Source organism: Amblyomma mixtum, chromosome 6 (assembly GCF_055824585.1).
Source record: "Amblyomma mixtum isolate Tamu chromosome 6, ASM5582458v1, whole genome shotgun sequence".
Classification (NCBI taxonomy): Eukaryota; Metazoa; Arthropoda; class Arachnida; order Ixodida; family Ixodidae; genus Amblyomma; species Amblyomma mixtum.
This window is the reverse complement of record NC_143017.1, coordinates 50,622,847-50,649,661: the sequence shown is the minus strand read 5'-3', so window position 1 is coordinate 50,649,661 and position 26,815 is coordinate 50,622,847. Positions and strand designations below refer to the sequence as shown.

Sequence of the window (26,815 nt, the reverse complement as noted above, 5' to 3'; positions counted from 1 at the left end):
ACCCACCCGCCATTGTGGACAGGTGACAAGGTGAATGAAGTTGCCACAACCCTGCCCACCGGGCTGTGGGAAACCTGCGCAGCTTAGAAAGTGGAAATTCAAATGAATTCAAATGCCACCTGCCCACCGTGGAACTGCGCATCAGCCTATCAGTCGAGAGATTTAGACAGCCTGCCGAAGAACTACAACAACTATCCTTACCGGAGCTCCGGAAGAGCAACATGGGTCTCAAGTTCCTCCGGTGGCTGTGTTTGAAACTGCCACCTAACGGGGCAGTGGCGCATCTTTTAACCTCTGAACCACTGCGCCGGTAGTGGTATGACTCTGAATATATGGAAGAGGGGGATTACTTACGCGGGAAGGATCTCGAATGCTACCGCATTGTACTCTCAGTGGTAGTTTAAGCGTTGTCCATAGCGGCATCGAAAGTGCGACTATAGCATGGAGCCTGACTACAAGTGACTTTACCTCTCTGAGGGTGCGTTGCCACTCCAAGACCGCGCGATGCACTTTGAGGCAGATGCCAGATGCAATGCGCAAAAACAATAGTGTTTATTGCAATAAAATTGGACGGTATAAAGTTTTTAAACCACAAAAAATGTGCGAACTGAGCGCAGAGTAAAAAAAATCGTCGTCTCCGCTGTGTGTTCAGTGACCGGGCGGCATCGGGCACTCCAGCGAGGAGAGTGCGAGGTAGTGTTCATGAACCACCGCCTCTGTCAGTACAGTTCCACGCTTTGACGATGCGACAGGACTTTGTCGGTTAAATCGTCACCTCGTTCCTGAAAACAAACAAACAAACAAAAAACGATTGATATCAGCACAGGTGCGAGCTACAAATTCCAAGTGTCGAACTCTCTCTAAAAATAGAACACAATACTAAACGTACGAAAGTGGCCACCAACCATTTTGAAATTGTCCTCGTATTCGGCCTGTTTCTCGTCGTCCACTTTAGTCTGGAGCCAGTCGACCTCTGGCGGAAGCCTGTAGGTCTTGCTGGCGATTATCATCATGACTGGACGCAGTCGGTTCTGGTGGAACTGTGAGGGTAGGACAAGCCGTTTGGTACCTTATTCACCCAGTGGCCAACTTATAGGTTTATGCAGAGAAATTAATTAAAAGCTTAAAATTAAGCGAAACCTTGGAAAAAAATTGAGCGGGCACTTTGGCTCTATAAAGGGCTGCAAGGCGAAACCCTTTCCTGGGGCACTGTTTTGCATTGACTGCGAGACTGTTTGTGCTGTACTAGTGCTTTATTTGACACTTTGACTACACATTAGTACTGCACACTTTGACTGCCGACTTTGACTGCTTCTTAAAGCACGACTCTCTCTCTGCTTCGAAGAGTTCGGTTGTATCCATGGCTCTGTTCGCATTAATGAGCTATGTAATGTGGTCACCCACGGACGCTTTACGGCTGCTGCCGGAGCGGACTACAAATATTTTATTAGTTGTCGTCTGCTCCAAAAGGGGGCGTCAGGCACCCGTGGGTGACCTCAGTACTGCGAATCCGCGCACTCTGACGTCATAACCACTTCGACCAAGCGAAAAGCGTGACGCCTCTGCTGACAACCTTCTGCTGACAACCATCTGTCGACAAGGTTCAGTCGACAAAGATGAGGCACTAAGGGCTTTCGCCTTAATAATGTCCCTTAAATTGGGCCGGACACAACTTATGAAGCTGGGCGAGGTATGTGCCACCTCGTTTCACAGTCGCGAATAAATCAAACGTGATTGATGATAATAGTTTATGGCCCAGCGGCAACTCCGCCGAAGAAGGGCAGTGAGTATTTCGTTCGCACAGCGTAATGGGCCTTTTCTCTTAATTGAGTGTAACCATTCACTGCTCTGTAGGTCCAGAATGAGAAAAAATGGGGGAACCGCTTGCCCATAAGCCTCACTGTTCACAGTCCAAAAATCAGCTTAATTAGACGTAAACTGAATTTTACGTGCAGACTACTGTCGTTACCTGTCATGTTAACCGGCCGCTTGATCATAGCGAGTGATTAACATACTTGGGGTGCTAAATCGGTTTAATTTGGTTTATGGGGTTTAATGTGCCAAAGAAACTCAGGCTATGAGGACGTCGTAGAGGAGGCCTCGGCTCATTTCGACCACCTGCGCTTCTTCAACGTACACGTACACCGCAGAGTACTGGGGCCTCTAGCATTTCGCCTCCATCGATACCGCCACAGGAGGTATCGAACCCGCGTCTTTCGCGTCAGCAGCCGAGCGCCATAATCATGCACTGACCGACTGCGTTGACCTTGGGTGGTGAATTACTGGTTGGCTTACGAAAAAGTACATTAGGTTGTGTTCTTCATGATCAGCGCGAACGACGGGCCCATGGTTGGACGATCTTTCAACAATATGGCATTTGTGGCTGCATAGGCTGACCTCTTGCATTTAAAAGAAGAATATGTAGTACATCGTACAAGCTGAGATAATATTACTAGAGGTTATTTAGTTGCTAATCAGCGTTTGCCCATCGAAAAAGCCACATAGACATCGCATAGAAAAAGAGGCAAAGTCACATGTCGACTCTAGCCTGGCACGCACTGCATTGAGGACTGATCACGCACCGTTTAGCAAGGTGATGAGGAGGTCGTGGTGGAATATCCTGCCGCTTCTAGAATTCTATAATAGTCAGTGCCCTGGTGACTCCCAGAGTTTATTTAATCAACTGAATGCCAAAAGTACCACTCATCTTGTACTCCACTTGCACCCAATCCTATTGCTACTGAAATAAATATTGGATTCGGGAAACTCAGGATCAAGAAATCAGGAACGATAAACGGATATTTATCAGGAGCTGTGAAGGTAAAAAAAAAAGGAATATATTGTATCACGTAGCATCATTATAGTGCATTACAGTGCAGTGCATTACAGTGCTGTACAGGTGCTGTTATTCCATTTCTATGTACTCTCGCGCCATGTTTTGGGTGAACAAACAGTTGCAAAATTAAGCTTATTTCTTGGTAGTCACATGAAGAAGGAAAATGACCGCATTTCTCGCAATTAAAACTTCATAATTTCTTAATTATTCGTTTAACGACAGAGGCTGCATGATACTGCTGGTGAACGCACTACACATTATGACAAGAATGTCCAACTGACAAGTACAAGCTCAATAACTACCTCTCTTAACAAAGTCACAAACGAAGCTAGTTGGTGCCGCATAATGATAATTGTTTTCGATGGCAGAACGGACACAGGAAACTAACTTCACTGGAAGAAGCGCAGCTACCAACTGGCTTATTTAATATTGAGTAAAACTGTCATAAGATATAAGATGCCCACGCGCATGTCCATCTAGATTGGTTTAGGTTTATGGGGGTGCAACGTCCCAAAGCGACTCAGGCCATGAGGAACGCCGTAGTGAAGGGCTCCGAAAATGTCGACCACCTGGGGTTCTTTTACGCGCACTGACATCGCACAGTACACGGGCCTCAAGAATTTTGACTCCATCGAAATTCGACCGCCGCGGCCGGGATCGAACGCACGTCTTTTGGGTCTGTAGCTGAGTGCCATAACCACTGAGCCACCACGGCGGTTCACGTCCATCTGGTGTCCACCAGCTGAGAGTTGCGCCTCGTCCTGTGAATTTTTCATTTCCTCCGTCCTTCTTGTACGTTTCCGTGTTACAACGCGTCGCATCTAAAACACAACTAGTTCTCCTGCTGGGAGTAGAGTTTCACGCAGTGCCACTTAGCAGCGCAGGTAGAGTGGTCTTACCGGGAAGGTAATCTTCATCGCCTGCGGTGGCAGGTAGGCTGGAGCGACGAAGTATTCCTGCGTCTCGGGATCTAAGGCGATGCCATGTATCAGAATGGCGTCTTCTATGTCCGCCGTCAGGTTGAATTTCGAGCAGCGTTCCAAGTCGGGCAGAAGGAAGGACTCTAGCCGCCGGCTGATCTTATCCAGGGGCCAGGTCTGGTGCGGGATGCAGACAAAGGTTTACACTGTTAGGCTCGCCTGCAGATAGCAGCTTATCGCTTTTCTTCTGTCTCGAAATGCCCGATACGACTGGCAACGTGAGATTCAGACGCGCTACCTCTGAATTGCAGGTACTCTTGCCCTGCAGCTGGCCACATGATCGGCACGTGCATTGGTGAATTCTGCGCCTCGTCGAGAATAGAGCAGAATTTTTCTCGCAGCAAAGGTCAGTGGAACCACCCTCTTACAGTGAGAAAATCCAAATCGTATCGCACACAACACGCAAATCAGATACAGGGAAGTAACGCTTGAATGAGTTTTACGGTTAATGAAGTTTACGGTTAAATGAATCTTAATGATATCTCACCCTATAAACTTATTCTAGCAAATGGAAGCGAGTATCATTTCAACGAAATGCACAATATGGGAAACAAACGTTCTTCTGAATAATATTGCATCGTTTCTATAGATATGCAGACATGTTCACCTGTAAAAAAAATTTCTGTGCTTGTGAAGTTGTCATACAGTCATTTCCAGAAATTCAAGATTCTATATATTGTTTAATTTTGTTATTTGTATGACTACGAGCTGGCGTGTAGCTTTAGAAGCAGCCGAACGGGTTGGCTAGCGCGCCTGCCTCAGTCTAGGGAAGAAGGCAAAGAACCTGTTTAAATAAAAAAATGAGAGGATAACTTCTACAACACAAACATTAATGTTTCTAAGAAGTTTGAAATTTTTGCAGTTTTGCCGCCCAACAGACATTTTCACCAAAAATGAGAATTAAAACACGAACGAATATTCTATGAAGTTGGAAATGGCGAACGCACAAGTTCAGCACGAAATTACTGCGTTTTATGAAACGTGCTTAAGTTCCATATACATATCTCGACTAGTACGGCGTAGATATTCTAGCGCTGTAAAAGAGACGCCTTTATAAAACTACTTGGAAGCTTGAAATTAACTTCATTCATCAAATTGAGTGGGTGAGTGCTCATTTTAATACAGCAAACTTTCAATTAAGCCAACATTTCCTAACGGTCCCTTTAATTTCTTTTAGGTGGCGTTTCAGTGTAACTTTAAACACTTTTACTCTTGCGGCCAGCTTTTCTTCACATAGCAAGCGTATGGCCTCTAACCTGATATTTCGGGTGCGTCTGTAGTACCATGAAGCCAATGATTCTGGCGATGTAGGACCAGATCTGGTATAGAAGGCTTGGAGGCCGAGTGAAGATTTGAATGGCGTCCATGACGCGATCCCTTGGAACCACATACGCCTGCAGAAAAAGAGAATTGCTTTATTAGCAGGTAAATTCGGGATCTGACACAGGAGCGAAAGACAGAAGGCCGAAAATTCGCAGGAGTTCTCCATGAGGATTGGGAGGATTGGTCTTAAGGCAAGAACTGACTGCGCTCTGCCTATGACCCCCTTTTGCTGCCCTCTCGCCCGTCCCTATAAAAAAAATTACCGAAGACACTTTGGAAATTCTAAAGTGTGCTTGGCGAAAGCCGGATGACCGGCTAACTGCAGTGGATCGGGCCCGGCGGGATGGAGCAGTCAAACGACTCATGGACTCAGGAGCCTCCCCAGGAACCGGCAGTGTACTTCAACTTTTTATTCATTATAATTCCTTAGTTGATTCCTCTCCTCCTCTACTAGGCCGCCTCATCCTCTTTTCTTCCACTGTCCCACCCACCGTTGTGGCTCAGTGGTTTGCCGGCTCGGTTACAAAGCCGGAGTACCCGCGCTCGGAGGCGGCGTTCCGATCAAGATGTAACAGAAAGATTACCGAAGACATTTTGGAAATTATCAAGTGTGCTTGGCGAAAGCCTTGTGGTCAACCCACTGCCGCTTCCCCGAACCGCTTGGCGCGGAATCACTGAGCCGCTTCTGAGCCATGCGTCTCACTCACTCGACTGCAACGAGACGACTGGCGAAGGAGCGGTGGTGCAGCTGCCACTGCCGACGCGCGCGCGCTCGTTCTACCGCTACTCTGTGACGTCACGGTTGCTATACACAGCTGCGTACCCCACCGGCGGGCCGGTTGCTAAGGAGGGGAGGAGGCTGCGCCGCTGCGCTGAGGAGAGGCCACAGTTGGCACGATTCCAGCGCACAGACGGACAGCGCGAGCATGAGCCATTAAAGGCTTTCGCCTTAAAAAGAAAGTCGGCATCGAGGCTCCTCAAGTGTTATGTATAGTGTTCTCACATTTATCTGCGTCTCGGCGACCACTCGAGTGATGGAAGGCTCGTCGGTGACGAGTCCTAAGACGCCGAGGCAGGCGGGTGCGCTCACGTAGTCCAGGAAGTAGCCCTCGTTGTAGAAGAACAGGTGGGACGCCGAGTTCGGAAGCGATCCGTCGCCAGGGTTCTCGAACTCGCCTTCGATCTGTCCGCAGCGAAATACATCGAGGGTCATGTTTCATCCAAACAGTGCGGTGTGTGCTCTCGTCATTTGGGTCTCTCCTTCCATGACCGCTCTACAGAGACGGGGCCGACGCTTCTGATGTATACCTACCTTCAGAATCCCGGAGTAGGTGAGCAAGATCGGGTTTTCTTGTCCTCGCTCCACGATGACGTCCTCGGGCGAGAAGACCACGGGACGGATTTGTATCTGGTGGGACAGTGAGCCACACATTCAATCACTCTTCAGTTCGAGATTGTGAAAAGAGTCGGAGACTATTGTCTACTATTTATAGACCCGACATCCATGCGTGCAGCCAGCAAAACGCAGCAATTGACCGTTTTGGGTTCGTCGAATCTTCTCTTTCGATTTATTTTTTGCATTTATTTCAGGCCTGACACCGTGTTTAATGACACTGTGGTATGAACAATCATGTGCAGTATCCTTGGAAAAGCATGACTGCTTGCACATTTGTGGGCATATAGTGACTTGGAGGATAATATTAGTGCGAAAATTCGTCTGTAAGCCGAAATGGTTTTTTTCTCATGTCGCCAACAGCACCGATGCGGCTTAAAACAAAACCTGAATTTGGAGGAGAAATACAGTGAATATTCTCACCTTGGGTGTATAGAAGGACCACATAAGCCTATACAATCCTAATAATCACTAATTATTTTACAGGCACCAATTTAAAAATAAGGTGGGGAACTTTTTAAGCAAAAAAACGTTAGAGGTACTTTCTTCGTAAACTGGTTTAGTTTGGTTTATTGGGTTTTAACGTCTCGAAACGACTCAGGCTATGGACAACCTGGGGTTCTTTAACTTGCACCGACGTCGCACAGTACACGGGTCTCCAGAATTTCGCCTCCATCGAAATTCTACGACCACGGCCAGGATCAAACCCGCCTCTTTCGGGTCATCAGCCGAGCGCCAGAACCACTGAGCCACCGTGGCGGCTATTCTTCGTAAACTAAGTCAAAAAGCTACACGGTTACCCGAGCGTATACCAAGTGTGCATCTGTGCATCTGACTGAAAAGAGTGGGAATCTGCCCAAGGTCCGGCATACAGCTATCAGGAAAAGTAAACCGCATTCGTACATCTCCCGACGTCGAGATTAGTACGCCGAATAGATTTGCAGCGGGCCTTCCAACTCACCAACCTACACTGGCCAAAACACTCGAATCATTAACGGAGAATATGATGGTTTCAGTCAGTGTTTTTCTTAGTGCGGGCATGCAAAGGAAGGGCGCTTACGGCGAGGAACTGCCGCACGCTGTCGGAGTCGATCCAAGGGATGACACGCAGCATGGCAATCGGCTTGTAGCTGGTCGGAAGACTGCAGGGGCCGCCGATGACGCGCATGCGGCGTGCCTTCAGCGCCTGCGAGGGGCGGCGGAGGTGCACAATGTGAACTCGATAAACGGACGAACAAAAGCGGTACGGCAGCGTCTTGTATTTAGTGGAGCCGCTGTGAGTACACCTTTTTGACCCGCCGTCGCACATTCACTCTTGAACTAGCGTTAAGCCTGGCAAAGCCTTGCTAGTCCGGGCGCCGTCTTTCTTTTGTTTTTTACCTGTTCTGAGAGGAGCAATAAAAGGCTAAAAGGGTACGCCTGCACGATTCTGACTGAATTTAACACATAATTGATACTCCCTTAGTAAGAAAGGTAACTTCCCTTGAAATTAGATGTCGCAGCCGAAATAGAACCATTAAAGACCCGGTGCGTCTTACAGCGGTGCATCGATACTCGGATAATTGGCTCTGGAACCAAAGCCTGATGTATATGACATTGGTCCCAGACAGCTAGAAGACGCAGTCTACACTCATGCCTTGTTTCACTGTCGGCGCCTGTTCATTTGCTATGCCTGTTTAACAGTCGAAATCACCGGCATTTCTCAGTCTTCTCGATTGAAAGTTACTGAAATAGCGGTCCTAGTAGAAACTGGTCATTCTCTCCATACCTTTTTCGCTAACTAGGCGGTCAATCTTCCCTCGCCGCTGGTAGATACTTCTTAAGAACACCGCACTTACATTTAACGAACTTTTCCTTTTGTACAGTCTAAGGAGTAATTTTTGAAACCTTCGGCCATAGATAGAGACGACACTGCGGCGGCTGTAAATGATATAAAGTGCTTGCCATAGTGGCCTCACCATGCACAGCTCCTGAGCAGCTTCGGCGTCCAGCAGTCCCTCAGACTGGTGATCCTGGATGTTCTTGGTGACGTCATCCAAGATTGTCGTGCTCGCCTGGCGACTACGAAAAGCCACCATCACGCCCGGGAACCGAGACTAGAGGGAAGAGCATTTCGTCACAAGTAAGATCAAGACGGTGAAGTTTTCAAGCACCGCAACAGTGCAGCATCGAACGTCAGCGCACTAGTTACCCTTTGGATTGGGCTGTATATAACATGGGAAGTATAAAGGCGATATTATTTTTATTGCCAAGAGTAAAGTATGAGAGAGGAAGTATTATTTCGTGATCTTTCAACGCAGGCCACAAAACGTCTAACGCAGACGCTCCAGCGTTTCAACAGAGCCTGAATCCCGGAAAACTATTCTTCAGGTTGAGCCAAGAGCGACCAATGCGCTATTGCTCTCACCTCATCGACCGCGCTGAACTTCGTCAGTCTTTGCTACAGCTTGCTTTCAAACTTTCTGTGCAGCGCGTTAGCTGGCTGAAGTAGCGGACAGGCGTCCACACACTGTTCCTTCACTGCGCCATGAGTATCAATTGGTTATTCAGCCCCATCTGTCAAAAAGCGAACAACCGCGCACTGAACCTTTTCTGAGGTGAGCGATGAGGGGCTAGTTAGTATGACATGATTCCAAAACATAAAACTCAGAAGGGGACAACGCACAGCACGGAAGCAAACAGACCTGAGCTCGTCCTGTTTGCTTCTCTCCCGTGTCTTGTCCCCCGCCCAATTTTATGTTTTGAAACCTTTCCTGGGCATACTCCCAAGCAGGCGGCCTTATTCTGTATTTAATCTGGTGATGAGACTCCAGACGTATTGCCCAGCCTGGTGGCAGGGAAGAACAATAAGTGCAACGGTGTGTGGCACGATTACGACGTTATCGCCGTTTTAAGGTAATTTTCTGACTCGCTCTCGTATCCAGTAAAGCATTACACTCCGGTTCATGTAGACTACGTCAAAACATTTCTGACACTCATGTGAAAATGGGCTCCGAAACTAGCACCTAGTAATTTAAGCGCACGTAATTAAGGGGGAAAACCAATTTGAATCCCCTCTATACGACTTTTACGACGGGTCACTTCGTGAACTTTAGTGATTCTGCACAAGGTACACTCGTCAGCGACGTCAGCGGAGGAGCCCCTCCATCGCGCACCTGAATCTCGACGAGCCTTCGCAGCACGAGCAGGCGATTGAGCGTGGCTCGGCCGCGGATCTCGGCGACGGTGTTGTTGTTGCTCACGAACTTCCAGACGTTCTGCTGGACTTCCTCCTCTCCCGTGACGATGGCGTGGCCGATCTGGTACGCGTCGTAGATCTTAGCGTCCAGGTAGCGATGCACGTAGTCGGCCACACGCTCCAATACGCGCTGTCGAAATGCAAGGGAAAAAAGAGGACTACCTTGGAAAGGATGCTTGCGGCGAAGTGGTGTTGTTCGTGACGAAAATTCTCATTTCATGAAAGGTACTCATTTTGGCATCCCTTGGCAGCAGAAAGTGGCAAATGAAATGGTGAAGACGGGAGTTAATAACAGTGATGACAGGCCATAAAACGATAACTGGAGGAAGAAACGACAACGCAGCGCTGAAGTTTCTAACCACGTCATGGACACTGGCGCTACAAGTGTACCCGGAGAGCCCTATATTTATGAAATGGCATAATTCTTTTTGATACGTATCGCGCGGTTCTACTATGGAAGCTCCCAGTTAAGGAGAGTTTGTATTCTTTCGTTGCCTGAGCTCTTCAAATGCCTTCCGACAGGTTTGCTAGCTTCGCAGTCATGCCGGCTTTGGCTGCCCCAAGTATAAGTTGCTTGCTACGTCTGGCTCTCATGTGGCGCAGCTGAACGCTAGCACGTCACTTAAGTCTGAAAGATCCGACGCTCTAAGTACGACCTTTTAGCAGCGCCTAGTGATAGCCTCGCGCAGCCAGCATATAGCCAGTGCGCAAATTAATGCCGACATGAGTGTAAAAATCAGCCACCTATATGCAAATGGTCTGTTGGTGTTTGCTCCAAGCCGTGAGACTGAGCTAAAAAAAAAAAAAAAACTAAGGCTTGTTTGCACCTTCGGTGTGCTGACAATTCCGTCGATTCCAGTTGTCTTTGAGGTATTGTGCAAAGGGACAGTTTAGGTCTTGATGAAAAGCCAACCGCACAAGTAAATGATGTAACAGCCATGCTTTTTTTTTTCCTTTTATACAGACCAAAGGCACGGGTTGAAGCACCTGTGTCTTGTACCAAACCTTCATCTCGTGTCTTTCCGCGCTAGTGACCATCTCCGAGCTCTTCCACAAAACACGAACTTTCCCGACTGTCTCTACTTCCGAATGTTTGCAGCGCAGGCAGCTGACCTAACGTGCGCTGTTACTGAGTCCATTAGGCTGTGTTTGGTATATGTGCATGTGTTGACATAGCACTTCATGATGGAACATTTTTGAAGATTAAGGCGACTGAATCTTCACGTATACGACGGCTGAATTCGAACAACGTGTGTTGCTGGTCGAGTTGGATGGCATTTATTATTTTTAGAAAGGCAGCGCTGGTCGAAGACAGACAAGGACAATAAGTGTGCTGAATGATGAACAATGACAAAAAATGGACACAGCTGCGCAGTTCTGACCATTTCTTGTCCTTGCCCTAGTCTGTCGTCCGCCATCCCTGCCTTTCTAAAACTGAATTCGCTACTTATGCTGCAGTTCATCCCCCCAGGGCTGGTTGAAGCGTGTTGGAGGGACACGAAGTAAACTTGCTGAGGTAGGTACGACGGTAACGTGTGTTGGGGATGTGTACCGATGTCAGACGACGACGACTCGCAAAAAAAAAGTCGATGACGTCATCCAAGGGTCACGTGATCAGTGTTACATGACAATAAGGACTTGAAAAAGTTGCCGACGTCATCCAGGGGTCACGTGGTAAGTGTCACGTGAAAACGATGACTTGCAAAAAAAGGTTGACGTTCAAACGCGAATGCTTTCACATTTCTCCAATGCAGCAGGCTGCAGTTCTCTACAATTTTTTGTTATCACGGCATGCCGGCTCATAGCCGTGCCTGCTTCCGATGACAATTACAGTATTTTCTGCTCCAGCTCAAACTCGCAGTCGGCAGTAAATTAGCTAGTAAAATCAACTAGTGCAAATCTCCTCGCGCCCTATCGGTGACCAAGAGTGCTCCCTATCACGCGGCCGGCTTCTATCGGGCATATTGATGGCCTATGGCAGGAGGCGAGATATACCCACCTCTGCGTACTTTGCCGCGTGCAGGAAGCGCAGGGAGATGGCGGCGATGAAGCAGACGATGAGCGCGCTGTTGGCCAGGTCGTTCTGCTGCATGAGGAAGAGGCCGCACTGCAGGGTGAAGATGAACATGCACGAGGCCACCAGCACCAGGTCGAGCCGGTTGTAGTTGTCCATGTTCACGATGCGCTGACCGTACGCCGATATCTGGAAGTGTACAGGGGGAGCGATTGCTCTGACGAAAGACATCAACTCCGAGGGCTTCCACAGTTGCATTGTACTCAAGTGCTCGCGAGACAGCCGCGCAGGGCTGGACATCTTTGTGAAGAGCAACAAACTGAAGAAAAAAAACAAGTTTTCTAGGAGGATGAGGGATTTGTACTTGTGCATGTATCCGTACACGTACTATAGCGATGAAAAGAAACGCGAACAACGCGGCGCCTACGCGCCCCGCAGCTCAAATTTCTTTTGATCGCGCTTTTACTTCGGCGACAGCAAAAAGACGCTACAGCCGTGCATGATACATTCCAGGACGACTATGACGTCTTTTTCGCACCACCCAAGTGAAAGCGCGATAAAAAAAAATTACGGGTGTTTCAGCTTTGCTTAAACCGAGTGAGAAGCGGTAGCTTCACGATGGTATAGCTTGCAAAAAGCCAAAGAAACGCTCAACGCGCACCGTTGCTGCAGACCCTGACGTCACAGCACGTGAACACCACATGTGCACTTCGTGTCAGGCGCGCCGGTGCTACTCCCGCTATGTACTCGATTTAGGAGGCCGTGACGTCAGGGCCTAGCACGTGAACACCACATGTCGACTTATTCCTAGGTGCGCCAGCGCTCCTTTCTTCATCTACTCGGTTAAAGATGGCGTGACGTCAAACCATGTCGCGTAAATGCCGCGTTTAAGCTCCTCGGCGAGCCCAAAGTCGATCAGGTGACCAAATTTTGGTTGTCCTTGACATGACCTTGGCGTCTTCGGCTTGACCTTGAAATGTCCTTGGCCTTGACAGTTGACCTTGATATGTCTAATTGCATCTAATGGATAGGTCTAATTGTCAGACCTATGGTCTGACCATTGACCACCCACCGGTTCTCCAAACTTATGAACTGAAGGTTTGACCTTGGCTGAACCTTGAAGGTCATCGGCAACGCACGGCGTGCTCTGCCCGGGACCTCTAGTAGTGAAGCTACTGCTTCTAAAGAAATTACAACAGCGGAGCGTGTAGTCGCCGCGTTGTTCGCATTTCTTTCCATCGCGATAGTACATTGCATAAATGCAATATATACCGTGACTAAAGGGAAGAAGCAGTAAAGTAGAGAAAGTAGCACTGATAGCAGCATTAATTCCTACTCGTTAAAAAAAGTGGTGTAACGTCGACGGTCACTGTGTCTTGCTATGTGTTACGCTCCTCCACGTGGCAAGTGAGGCGAGTCCGAGGGACGTGACTGACCATGACGGTGACCTCGGTGGTGAACATGGTGAGGTAGAGGGCCTCGACGCTGATGGCGGCGATGAAGGCGCTGCTGCGAGCCGTCACCATCAGGATGCGCAGCAGTCCGGCCAGCACGAACACTACGGCCAGCGTGGAGCTGGTGACGACCGCCTCGTAGTACGAGTGCTCGAACAGCTCGACCACCCGCTCGCGCAGCGGCCTCTGAATCACGTCGATGCCGCTGTCCTCGGTGAGGCCTTCCTCGCGCGCGTTGCCCATGTTCTCCTTCTGCAGAGCGGAGTACCTGCCCATCATCCTTCGTACAACCTTCATCGCTTAGAGGATGTGTAAAAGAGGACATGTCGGTGACTCACCAGCCAAATTACCCATTGAGGTATCGCCAGTATCGATCCAATGGTGTCCATGTCCAAGTATCTGAAAGTTACAGATTCGGAATTCAATAAAAGAACGTCTCTTTGGGACGCCAAACCTCAATAAATAAATAAACCAATAAGGGTAGCATGGCGACACATCTTTAATCTTCATTGCTGCACCACAGTAGAGGCGATGAGTAGTACAGAATCAAGTTTACCTTCAACATATACAGTAGATTAGAAGTCAACGCCTGTCGACCTTGAGATGGGCAGGAAATACGAAACAAATGCACGCTAAGAATACAGTTAAGGCAGGAAGGAATAGCTAATTTTTTTTTCGCTGTTTTTCAAGCCATTGACAAAAAATTAGGATACAGGGTAGGCACTATACTTCCCACGTATTATGTGACGTAGTTAACAGCTGTTTTATTAGAAAGTAATACATATAGCCATATGATATACTAGCTCATTGGGATTCACTAAATTCGGGTTTTCGCCGTTTTCTTCCAACTGCACTAGAATTATTCTAGTTTGGCCAATATTTGAAGCATTGTAATTTTACTCCCAAAGCCATGTATGTTTCCTGTCATTTAGAAAGAAACTCTTCGATTCGAGAAAATTATCTACAGATTAGACGTGTGTCATATGTGATAGAGATAATAAATCAGTAAAATAAATCAATTTTTTCAGAGATAATAAATCAGTTGGTTGTTGGCGCCCGTCCTGCCCAGTGTGGGTTCTCGTCCTTGTTTTCTTGAACCGTTGTATTCCAATAGTTGTGTCCGTATCACTCAACCGTATCACGACATGGTGTCGATGTGCGTGTACTCGAACCATGCTGTTATCACTAATGCGAGAGGCGCGTCTAAAATGAAGACATCATTTGGTACGCATCTGCATAGTTATTCTAACTAGTGCTTTTGCCCCTTTCTTTTATTTTCAATTGGGTTAACCTGCGATAACTCTCGGTTCGGTGCGGGCTTCCTCTCACATTCATTTTAGACTTTTATGTATTTCTTGAGAGTTTTACAATAAATGGGTGCGTAAGGGTGAAGGGGGGGGGGGGGAAGCTGGGGAGAGGGTGGAGGGTTGTTAGTGCTTAGGAGCCCACTTCCCATAGCACGCGGACAAAAGACCGTCTCCTTCCATTTCCTGCCTAGCCTTTGCTGCCCTTCAACCACGACCACATCGCTTAGAGGGTCTCCTTTGAGGGGCATACGCCGTGGCATTCTTGGCTTTTATCCGACTATAGTGAGCTCTCGCAGCCCTCACCGTGCTGCCGTCGTATCGGTAGTAGGATAGGGCATCGTTTATTTAGTTGATAGTCTACCCTAACGAATGTATTGACCAACATTGCATACGACTGGGCGCAGTTTCCCTGAATTCGCCACGGCGTCGCTGCGTGCCTTAAATTTTTATGAAATTTTGGCTTATAAAAGACATGTACTGAGTGAAAATGTGCCACAATTGGTGTCTCGGGAGATTAATCCGCTATTCTAGCTAGTCTTAAGATTTCCCTTTAGCGTCCCTTTAGCATGCAGCGTGCTTAGAAAGACAGGCATTCCACTTACACTTTCTTGTCGAATGGATACTGAAGCGCAGCGATTAAGGTCATCTTGGTCCTTTGCTGTATCATCCCTTGGCGATACTGACGTGCATAGCTGACCTGCAGCGAAAAATTTCACAGAAGTTCGCAAAGCTTTTAAGGGGGTTTTTGTTGTTTTAATGCCAATCTGTAATGAAGGACGTTACCTGTATTACATAGAAGCGCTAAAGAGAATTTACTTCCTCACAATACAACGTCAACAACCCCCGTCATGTGATAGTAAAAAAGAAAACGTGCAGCACACATCTAACCACGACCTGTTCGTGAAGCTGACAGGGCGTGTTTAGTGGGCATTTAAGTTTTATTTACTCATTTAATTTGTTTGACTTATCTCTTTACTCATTCCGTTGTTAGAAGGCACCGATTTTGCTGAAGAACACGCGAAATATAGTTTTTGTGTATAACAACAATTACGCCGACCTTAAATCTGTTACGTGACAAATGTTTCACTTAACTGACAAACTGACTTTTCGGCGCCCTGCTAATCCCGCATGATGGCTGAGAATACGAATTATTCAAAAGCACGAATCTGGAATGCTGGTTACTACCACAAGTCAGCTATCTATTCGGTGTGGGCTTCAAATAGAGCGCAACATATGCCGCAGTTCGGAGGTAGAAACCACATCTTCATTTCAGTGTTTCTTTATATATGCTAGCTCCACCAACTGTCTCGCGAATATCAGAAATCCACTCACTGACCTGCTCAATCCTGAGGACATTTTCGACTGCCAAGGTGTCGATGTGCTTCGGAGCCTTTCGAAGACGCACGACGCAGCCAGCAGTCTGCGGAGGGAATTAAGGCGGCACTGCTGAAAGCTGACACCCATGATATACACAATGCTGCATAGTAGTAGAAACTCTAGTTAGCATCCATTTGAATGAAGCGATAAGGGCAGTGAAGCAAGCTGAGCAACATCGCATGTTCTGACGAAATCCCGCAGCATACAGGCGGCTATAAGCAAGGCGATTTAAATCCCGCAAAGTGGGCGGCGATAAAACTAAGCTAGCCTGTGGCGACGAAGAGAGGGGCTCACAAGTGCTGTCTGTAGTCGGAAGCTGGCCTCGAGTGGGTTCCGGATGAGGGTGTTGCGCGCCACCCAGCGCCAGTCTGCCAGCAGGAAGGAGTCGTCCCGCATGTACAGGGCGCGAGCCGAGTCGGCCGCTTCCTTCAGGTGCTGCACCGCGTCGCGCATGGCGCGCAGCTCCACGTCCGACACCTCCAGCATGCCTGCGCACATGTTCTGCGGGTGAGGAGGGGACAGCGAGGGGAAGACTAACGCTGTACGCACCGAGGGAGCCGAGGACTACTTGCAGGAGGGTGACGTTGATGAGCTGCGTGAGGGCCATGTCGCCGACGACGTACAGGTACGACTGGAACGAAGGGAAAGGATAGAAGTCAAACTATCGGTGTGGCAGATATCGCAGTATGACTGCCGCTTTTGTAGAGGAGCGACGCAACTATTATGCATTTTGTCTATCCTACAGCTACCCTGTGTGGTGGATATATACACATTTGCGCTTCTTGGCCTGTAATGAGCACCGTCCGGGCAATGCGATTAATTAAGGAACACTACGAAACATACAGTCGGAGGCAACTTAAATCTCCAGTGAAGCTCCGCCCACATTTATGACTGCACACACTATCCGCCCATGAGAGTGAAATGATACGTTTTGAAAGCTTTTCTATTTGTCGAAATGAAAAACTGATCACAAGACGAAATTAAAAAAGCAAGAATACAAATTTCTGTAACTCGTTTAAACTACTAAAACATCAAATAGTCCATTTCGTTTTCTCCTCTCATTGTTTACCAGAGTTATACAGTACCATGGCCGACCCGGTTTTTCGCTGCCAACGGCTGTTTTTTTTTTTAAAGTTGTATCCTCCTTCAGAAGTTGTCGGCGTCGACTTTGCGCGTGCCCAGAGGAGACGATTCGCTACAGATTTCTGGAGATTTCTGTATTGGAGGAATCTACCAAAGGGATAAAGAAGCAGACCTTGGTGATGCTCTCCGTGTAGACGTTCTGGCTCCGCAGGAACTGAGCAGTGGCGAGGGAGCTCAGGTAAGTTCCCTTGATGCCTGCCCAGGACAACACCATTGCCTGGCGCACAGTGACCTGGTAGCCGAAGTGCCCGATCGCCGGATAGAGCAGCGCCACCGCCATACACCTGTCCTCGAGAAAAGGCAAAAAGGACACAAAGTGACCATGTTTACAAAACTAACGATGACAAGTAGCATGAAGCCACCAGTTTTTAGAACCTGTCTGAATAAGCGAAAAGAGAAAACCGATTCACAGGTTACAATCAGCAATAAGAGCTCTGAGCACACATAAAACAGCTTTTCTGTGTAACTGTTTCTAGGCTCGCGTATCGTGAAATGAGTTTTGAAATGTCTAAGTGACGTTCAAGCATTAGGTACCGTCTTTTACCAAAGTAGCCAGTTTACATGATTCGCTCCTCAGTCATTTAGCGGAGTATTGATGGCATCCCCGAGCTCTTAAATCTCTGGAATATGAGGACAGCCTTTCTCTTCATTATTCAACACCTTTTAATTTTTAGTGAAGCCCTGAGGTGCTCCACTATACGAGTGAGAAGCAAACCATGCTGCCTGGTTACTGTTGGCAAAGACGATAGCTTCCTCTAGAGGTAACAATGAAGCCTATTCGCTGCGAGGCAGCGTGAGTCATGACTCAAGATATAGATTAAAAGCTGTGCGAGTACAAACTAAATGTATTCACCTAATGGCGCATTCAGCGACGAAACAGCTCCACAAGAGTTCCCAGTCAAGGGTGGAAGCGTACTGGGTGAGGAGGAAAGCCGTGTACGAGGCCGACACGCAGGAAGCCAGGGTTTCCGTAACGTCGTACAGTAAGTCCCAATACCTGCCAAAGGAAGGGAAATGAGCAACACAGTTGTGCGGTCTGCTGCAAGGAGAGTGTCTTATCGCGAAAGCTACTTCTGGTCTGTGATAACAGAGTAGATCTTGTCATTTGAAAACTAAGCAACGCTGGCATATTTCGTGCTGTTCACCGTAACGTCTCACGAGCGAACGTCCGTTTATGATCATGAGAAATTTTGTTTACTTCACCGATTGCACTTCATCAGAAAGTTTTACATATGTAATATTGCTTAAGGCATTGAGAAGCCAGCCTGCAGCCTTTATTCTAATCTTGTCCCATCGCCGCGATGCAAAAGCTACGACATGCCCTGTTCAGTCAAACACTAATGAAATCTTGGAGAAGAGGAATAACCGCGAACTTGACAGGACTGAAGAACGAGAAGAGGACAGGACGAGCGGTAAAGGTTCAACAAGGGGAAGCTTTGGGCCCGTTGGTCTGACATGTTGGTCTGACATCATTTGTGCGTAGATTCTGATTACATCCTTCTTAGCAACACGCCGGAATACTACGCGTATTGCTCATAGCAAGTGCAACTAATTCCACGTCAGAATTTGAAATTTGCTTGCTGGGGATAAGTGTTAGTGGAGATGTAGCAACCACAATCAAGAAGGCTCATCAAGACAGAAGATTCAGCTAGGAACGAATTTTCCGGGTAAGGCTTCACGGCCAACACTGGGCCGCAGTTCCGAGCAATGTTCGCCTAGGCGAAGCGAATGGTCCTTACGGATGATAAGCGATAAGCACGACTCAGCTGAAAGAACCAGGATGCTCACTCCTCGAGGGCGCGTGCAAGTTCGGTGCAGGCGACGGACCGGTGCAAGTTGACGGCCATGGTGTAGACGACGACGCCGGTGACGCCGGAGCTGCTCATGTTCTCGAGCATGTAGTAGGTGAGGTAGGTGCCGGATACGACCACAGTGACGGCAGAGTTCCCGCCAATGACCGACATGATGTCCAGGAGTGAGACAGTGGCCATGCCCATCAAGAACCCTACGGCCATCGCCGTGCCTTGGTTGTGCAGCGGAAACATCAGGTCGATGCCGACTCCTGAAGCCGCCAAAGTGCAAAGAACACTGTGAAGGCAGCGGTGATTTGGTTTAAGTTTGGTTCATTGGGGTTTAACGTCCCAAAGCGACTCGGGCTATGAGGGACGCGGTAGTGAAGGGCTCCGGAAATTTCGACCACCTGGGGTTCTTTAACGCGCACTGACAGAAGGCAGCGGTGAGATCTCCTGATCCTCTATCAGACGGGTAGGGGAAGTCGCTAGTTTACCACTGCGATCATATTACTCCGAAAGTATTTGATGCACCTAAAAAGATTTGAGGGGCTGAGACATTTCGGGAAAGCTGCAGCGAAAAAAGAATAAGCACCAAATTCAGTGTGGCGGCCAAGTGCGCTATTTTTGGATGGGAACAAGCGGTGCTTCTGTGGACGGGTCAGCGAGCATGGCAGAACCATCAAAGGAGGTTTTGGCAAAGAAATAACCAGCGCACGCGATCCACATTCCGCATTTGGCATACGCATTAGCACGGGTGATCTTTCGAAGATAGAGCTACTTTTAACAAACGGTCATAACTTTTATGCGCACCTTCATGGCTGTGGAAGTAGCCAAAGATGCACCATGTCAGGACCGCGTTGAAAAGCGACTCGGATTGCACCATGGTGGTCATCACTGGGTATCGACCTGCGGGCATAAGAGCAGCTGTTAGAGGGGCACGCTAGCGCAGATTAAGTGCGAATTGTCAATAAACTGAAAAAATATGCAAACAGCTGGGAATTGACTCTGCAAGAGAATAAATGTTGATTCAGTTAATTAAGGCTGTACATGGTGGTAGCGCACGATAGATAACTATTAGTGGTGGGCTTCCGTTCTCAGCAAACGGCTTTGTTCTTCTCATGAGAGATATTTTAACAAACATAAGTTTCTCCGGCCACAGTCTGCCATTACAGAGAGTGATCTGCTTTTTCGTATGCCTTTTTATGTCTACAAAGGCCATCCCCGTCAGGTGTAACAACTTCAGTGCATTGTGTGACAACAAGGAGGCGATATTATAAACCAATACTTTGCTTGAAACAGTTTTGCAATTTCCAGAATGCTTCAGCCTTCTCCGCTCAACGCTGCAGTGGGCTCTTGATCGCTTGCATTTCTCTACTGTACAGCACCGAGATTACCGTCAAAGGCATGCAAACGTTGTTGCTATCTCCCCTGTTTTCTTATATATATAGCAGGCTTATTTTGCTCTCCGTCTAGCTACGCGGAGTTGTAGACCTATGTCACTTGAAGGTGCGCACAGAGCCTTTCTCGTTTCATTTAATATTATCCGTGAGTCTTCGTATTTGTTGCCTCAGCTGATAGCTGTATGCGAAATGAATTCTAATCTTTTCTCTTACTGGTCAGTAATAACATCAAAATCTCCTCTCCTCGTCACTCTCTATATCGCGAGACACAAATATTTTGTGCCATTCCAGTTTTAAACATTTGTCCTAACTGGCTACAAATCAATTGCATGTCTGTTTTGTTTTTTAATATACGTTGCGTTGGTATCCTGTATATTTCTGTGTGTTGCTTGCGGCTTGGTACTGAGTGGTTTCAAATGAATCCTGAACTTTCCTGAAACTTTCTCAGTGGTGCTCCGTATATTTGCCATCCAGTGATCACTTGCAAACTTTATATTTTCTTGAATCAGAATTGGGCATAAACATGTTTCCTATCTGAAAAAACTCATGCATCCATTAACTCTACGTAAAATAATGCTGAGGAAAAATTGAAATCGGTCTCTGTGGATAGATTACCCGGGCATTCTAACTACACAGAAACCACACCGAGAACGAAGTATGCATAAAACAAAAAAGAAAAAAAAAACGTAATACAGGTGTCGCCACACCGGACGATTTCGCAAGTGAACTGGATGCGTCGACATTGGATTTTAATCGCGGATCCCTGAGGCCACGTTACACTGCCATTCGTTCCGGCAGCAACCAGACTTTCTGTGTGTAGACATCACTAGTTTAAATCAAGTGGCATTAACATTTTTAATTTTCTCAGCCATAAATGACTCATTTGCTGCCGGTCAATGTTAACGTACCCAGAAAGGGCTAGATAATCAATTTTCACTTACAAAATAATTTAATAGAGTCGTCCTCAGTGTCTGTTTAATGTTCTTATTTATTGTATCTAGACGTGCTTCAAATTTACAGGCGATCTAGTCGTGAGTTAGCAAACATCAAGTTCACGAAGGGGTCCACTGCCCACGAATGGAAATGAGAGAGCCGAGATTCGTGGCTGCAAACCTTCCTCGAAGAGCGCGTCCGTCATGGGCAGCCTCTCGACGCTGGCCATGTACAGGCTGAACAGCAAGCTCTCGCGGAAGGGCCACGTGGCGTCGGCAATCTTGTTCGTCACGTACAGGGTGGAGACGGCCAGCGTGATGCCTGAAAAAAAAAAAAAAAATTCAGGGGCATTTTGGCTCTCTGAAGTGCTGCAAGACGAAAGCCTTTCCTGGCGCAATGTTTGGAATTGATTGCGAGACTGTTTGTGCTGTACTAGTGCTTTATTTGTCTACACATTACAACTACACACTTTGACTGCCGACTTTCACTGCTTCTTTAGCATGACTCTGTCTCTGCTTCGATGAGTTCGGCTGTATCTATGGCTCTGTTCGCAGTAATGATGTATGTAATGTGATCACCCATGGACGCCTTGCGCCCCCTGTCGAAGCGGACGACAACTATTTTGTTAGTTGTCGTGTGCTCCAAAAGGGGGCGTCAGGCATGGTTGCGACTGACTGAGAGAAGAATGCAAAGGAAAAGTGCACGGGCCTGCCAACTGGCTCAAGCCGAGCCACCACCGCTGCCCCGTGCAGATAGAAGAGAGTTGAAAGATAAGAGGACAGAGTAAAAGAGAGTAAAGACGCGCGTCGCAACAACCGCAACCGTCAGGCATCTGTGGATGACCTCATTACTTCGGAATCCGCGCACTCTGACGTCATAACCATTTCAACCAACCGAAAAGCGTGACACCTCTGCTGACAACCTTCTGTCGACAACGATGAGGCCTTCAAGGCTTTCGCCTTAAAAGGAGTGAACGCACGGCACACAAGCGGCACACTTCGGCTTTGCGTCTTTGCGACCAACATAGCCCAGTAGCGCAGCCTTGCTGTATGCGACACAAATTTTGAGCGATTGTAATCGTGCGACACGACCAAATTTGTCATCGAGGCTGTTCTGAGCGAAACGATGCCTGCCGACGTCGCTGCCAGCGCACATCGCTTTCTGTAGGTTCCTCCACTGAATTCTGCAAATGACTCACGCGGACTGTCTCAAAGACAACTCAGATCAGGTTGATGCTTTATGTTTTAATGCGATGGCGTTAAGTCTCACGTCCTGCAGAAAACCCGGCGCCTGCTTTGAGAGCAAAAACGCTGCTGGCTCACCTACCACCTAATCCAAGCGACCTTGTGTCGTCATCACAACCTGCCCACCGTGGCAAGTAGTAGTTTAGAAGAAATTCTTGTTGGGCGAGTTGGTGCATTGCTTTGAAGGAACCACGTTGCGCTATAAAAAAGACAGCCACAGGAAAAAGCCAAGGAGACAGAAAGAGCGCAAACTATCTACTGAGTTTATTTGTGTGAAAGTGCCTTATATAGTCAGAATCACAGCAAAAGAACAAGGGGAATGAGAGAGGGGGGTACAGCCAATCAACTCCTGGTCAACAACAGGTGCGCAGAAAATAGTTTTCCTTATTATACAGTGTTTTCCTACAGTTTTCCTTATTATACAGAAGTGTCGCTTACACATTTATCACCGTTTTCTTTTATGTGGTAGGCCTCCAAAAGCTCCCGCGCTGTTTTGTTTTTACTTCTTCCTAGAATTTTAATCTGCTTAAGCAGAGGCTCGCATCCACTGCAAGCAAGGCAATGAGCAGGCAAGTTTGCTCCTTCTTTATTCCGAATGCATCGGGCATGTTCCCCTGCGCGCTCATTCACGCATCGGCCTGTTTGGCCCACGTAGGCGCCTCCACACTTGAGTGGGATTTCATACACTACTCCAGTGGCACATTTCACATACTTTTCGGCATGCTTTATGTCGCATCCGCTGCCTCTAGCTCCTTGGTTCCCGGTTCTCGCGCACAAGGCTGCGAGTTTCCGTGGGGCAGAAAAAACAACAGGGACGCCATGCCTCTTGGCCACTTTTTTTACGTTGTGCGCCACTTTGTGTATATAAGGCACCACCACGATCTTTTTTGGCAGCGGCTCGTCCACACTACTCCGACTTCTTTTTATCTTCCTGAGAAGATTCTCGGCCACGGCTGATATGACGTCGCAGAGGAAGCCGGCTGAAAGCAACCTTTCAATTTGATTGTTAAAACTTATATGCATTGCATGCGGGCATGACTTGGTAAGAGCGGATTCCAGGCACGAGCTTGCAATTGCTCTTTTGACTACCTTCGAATGCGCGGAATCAAACGGAAGCAACTCTTTCTTTGCTCGTGGGGCATAATTTCAGCAGGCGTGTTGTGAGCCGAGGTTCAGGTTAATATCTAAAAATTGCAACGAGCCACTAGAAGGAAGTTCATGCGTAAAGGTCAAACCTCGCCCATACTGTCTAAAGGCAGTTAAAATCCTACTCACTGAATCAGTGTGGGTCAAGGTTATTTGTTTGGATAAAACAATCAAAAAATCGTCCACATATCTAAAACACTTACATACCCCCAGACTAGTAAACTCGTCAATTAGGGAACGGTCAATGGCGGCTAAAAATATGTTACTAAGAACAGGGGCGACGCAAGAACCGATACAAATTCCTTGTTTCTGAATGTTAAAGTTGTCTTTAAAAGATATGAAGGTGGCTTGCAAATAAAATTCGAGCAATGACATGAAGCTATCAGCTGATACACCAGCCGAGTTTTGGAAGCCTATTAACCCACTTCTTTCAATGCAATCTCGGACAGCGACAAACAACCCTTGATTAAAGCTTAATTTCGTCCGGGTGAAACCCAGCGCTACAAGGATCAAGACCAGAGCTGCTGCTTTGTGCAAAGACCTTGATCTGTCCAGGCTCGCAAGCTCAATAACTGCATGTAAAACAAAAGCACTGTCTGTATTCTTCACTGCAAAAACGCACAAGATGTCAATGCCTTTTAGAACAATTGTTAGCGAGAAGGGATCATGGCAGTTCTTAATAAGCCAGTATTTACTGAAGCACCTTAATGCTTTACAAATTGAAGACCCCTTTTTTTACAAAGAACTCGACTGATGTTGTAACCTTCTTCAACTCCAATGACCATATCGGCTACGCCTTTTCAGTAGATGTCGAGGATTTGTGTTATTCATTGCCGCATCAAGGGTTGTTTGTCGCTGTCCGAGATTGCATTGAAAGAAGTGGGTTAATAGGCTTCCAAAACTCGGCTGGTGTATCAGCTGATAGCTTCATGTCATTGCTCGAATTTTATTTGCAAGCCACCTTCATATCTTTTAAAGACAACTTTTACATTCAGGAACAAGGAATGTGTATCGGTTCTTGCGTCGCCCCTGTTCTTAGTAACATATTTTTAGCCGCCATTGACCGTTCCCTAATTGACGAGTTTACTAGTCTGGGGGTATGTAAGTGTTTTAGATATGTGGACGATTTTTTGATTGTTTTATCCAAACAAATAAGCTTGACCCACACTGATTCAGTGAGTAGGATTTTAACTGCCTTTAGACAGTATGGGCGAGGTTTGACCTTTACGCATGAACTTCCTTCTAGTGGCTCGTTGCAATTTTTAGATATTAACCTGAACCTCGGCTAGCCGCCGCGGTGGCTCAGTGGCTATGGTGCTCGGCTGCTGACCCAAAAGACGCGGGTTCGATCCCGGCCGCGGCGGCTAGAATTTCTTTGGAGGAGAAATTCTAGAGGCGCGTGTACTGTGCGATGTCAGTGCACGTTAAAGAACCCCAGGTGGTCGAAATTTCCGGAGCCCTTCACTACGGCGTCTCTCATAGCCTTTGTCGCTTTGGGACGTTAAACCCCACAAAACCAAAACCAAACCAAACCTCGGCTCATAACACGCCTGCTGGCATTATGCCCCACGAGCAAAGAAAGAGTTGCTTCCGTTTGATTCCGCGCATTCGAAGGTAGTCAAAAGAGCAATTGCAAGCTCGTGCCTGGAATCCGCTCTTACCAAGTCATGCCCGCATGCAATGCATATAAGTTTTAACAATCAAATTGAAAGGTTGCTTTCAGCCGGCTTCCTCTGCGACGTCATATCAGCCGTGGCCGAGAATCTTCTCAGGAAGATAAAAAGAAGAAGTCGGAGTAGTGTGGACGAGCCGCTGCCAAAAAAGAAGATCGTGGTGGTGCCTTATATACACAAAGTGGCGCACAACGTAAAAAAAGTGGCCAAGAGGCATGGCGTCCCTGTTGTTTTTTCTGCCCCACGGAAACTCGCAGCCTTGTGCGCGAGAACCGGGAACCAAGGAGCTAGAGGCAGCGGATGCGACATAAAGCATGCCGAAAAGTATGTGAAATGTGCCACTGGAGTAGTGTATGAAATCCCACTCAAGTGTGGAGGCGCCTACGTGGGCCAAACAGGCCGATGCGTGAATGAGCGCGCAGGGGAACATGCCCGATCCATTCGGAATAAAGAAGGAGCAAACTTGCCTGCTCATTGCCTTGCTTGCAGTGGATGCGAGCCTCTGCTTAAGCAGATTAAAATTCTAGGAAGAAGTAAAAATAAAATAGCGCGGGAGCTTTTGGAGGCCTATCACATAAAAGAAAACGGTGATAAATGTGTAAGCGACACTTCTGTCAAACTGTATAATAAGGAAAACTATTTTCTGCGCACCTGTTGTTGACCAGGAGTTGATTGGCTGTACCCCCCTCTCTCATTCCCCTTGTTCTTTTGCTGTGATTCTGACTATATAAGGCACTTTCACACAAATAAACTCAGTTGATAGTTTGCGCTCTTTCTGTCTCCTTGGCTTTTTCCTGTGGCTGTCTTTTTTATAGCGCAACGTGGTTCCTTCAAGGCAAGTAGTAACCTGCCCATCAGATCGTGAGCTAATCGCCCACTTGCAGGTGGCAGTTAAATTAATGATTAGTCGCGAGACGTTGCTCGGCAAGACCAGCGTGGGTGTCAAGCTCTACCGCTGGTTGCGTTGGAGCCACTACACCGCTACGCCAGGAGTGGTATGAGTATTCCGAGGCCCGTTGACGCTATCGCATCATGCCCTCAAGGAAAAGCTTAAGTGCCCTCTCAAAATTTTTACGTCATGCCTCTATACACTGAGGGGGGTCGTACCGAATACTCCAACGCAGAAGATAATGATCTCGATGTGGCATCGTCGAAAGATGTAGCTGTTGATGCCCTGCGTGGTGTGGACGACGAAGGCCGGCATGAAGACGGCTATGGCCTGCAAACCCAGGGACCCGAAGAAGAAGTCCGTCGGCTTGGTGGTATCGGTCGAGGAGAAAACCACGATGCTGGCTGTCGCCGCCATGAACACCACGAGCGTGTACGGGATGCGGATGTACCGCTGCAAGGTCTTCAGTACCGCTGTAAAGATGGCGGTGACAAGAAGACTCGTTTGAGTAGGCAGCTTCACGGGCTCTCCAGGGCATGGGATACCTGCCGAGTCACTCACGCAGCGACATAAAGTTTCTTGCATATACAACAACTGGGCTGACGTAGGACGTCAGCTTACTGTGACTGGGGAGCGCTAGGTTCTAGACACTGGAACGCCACCACAAAGGAA

The 26,815-nt window shown here is 47.7% G+C and overlaps 1 protein-coding gene across 1 annotated transcript; it reads right to left on the bottom strand.

The window, feature by feature from the left end:
- Positions 1–588: 588 nt before the first annotated feature.
- On the bottom strand, positions 589–26,603 carry LOC149339060 (sperm-specific sodium:proton exchanger-like). Its single transcript, XM_089550396.1, has 22 exons — positions 26,362–26,603; positions 21,372–21,512; positions 19,669–19,764; positions 18,854–19,127; positions 17,919–18,062; positions 17,178–17,349; positions 16,472–16,553; positions 16,217–16,410; positions 15,882–15,965; positions 15,148–15,242; positions 13,577–13,637; positions 13,221–13,490; positions 11,770–11,973; positions 9,688–9,900; positions 8,491–8,628; positions 7,593–7,718; positions 6,452–6,547; positions 6,143–6,322; positions 5,073–5,210; positions 3,736–3,933; positions 906–1,040; positions 589–782 (listed from the first exon to the last, which is right to left on the bottom strand). Exons 1-22 carry the CDS (start codon positions 26,558–26,560, stop codon positions 720–722), a joined length of 3,303 nt encoding a protein of 1,100 aa, XP_089406522.1. The 5' UTR covers positions 26,561–26,603; the 3' UTR covers positions 589–719.
- Between the last annotated feature and the right edge of the window lie 212 nt (positions 26,604–26,815).

Excerpts from the sequence above, each read along its gene's own strand:
- LOC149339060 (XM_089550396.1), bottom strand. The coding sequence starts at position 26,560 with ATGGCGGCGACAGCCAGCATCGTGGTTTTCTCCTCGACCGATACCACC. Across the intron at positions 1,041-3,735 it reads CGATGAAGATTACCTTCCCG|TTCCACCAGAACCGACTGCG; the intron begins GTAAGACCACTC and ends CTACCCTCACAG. Across the intron at positions 783-905 it reads ACGAGGACAATTTCAAAATG|GAACGAGGTGACGATTTAAC; the intron begins GTTGGTGGCCAC and ends GTTTGTTTTCAG.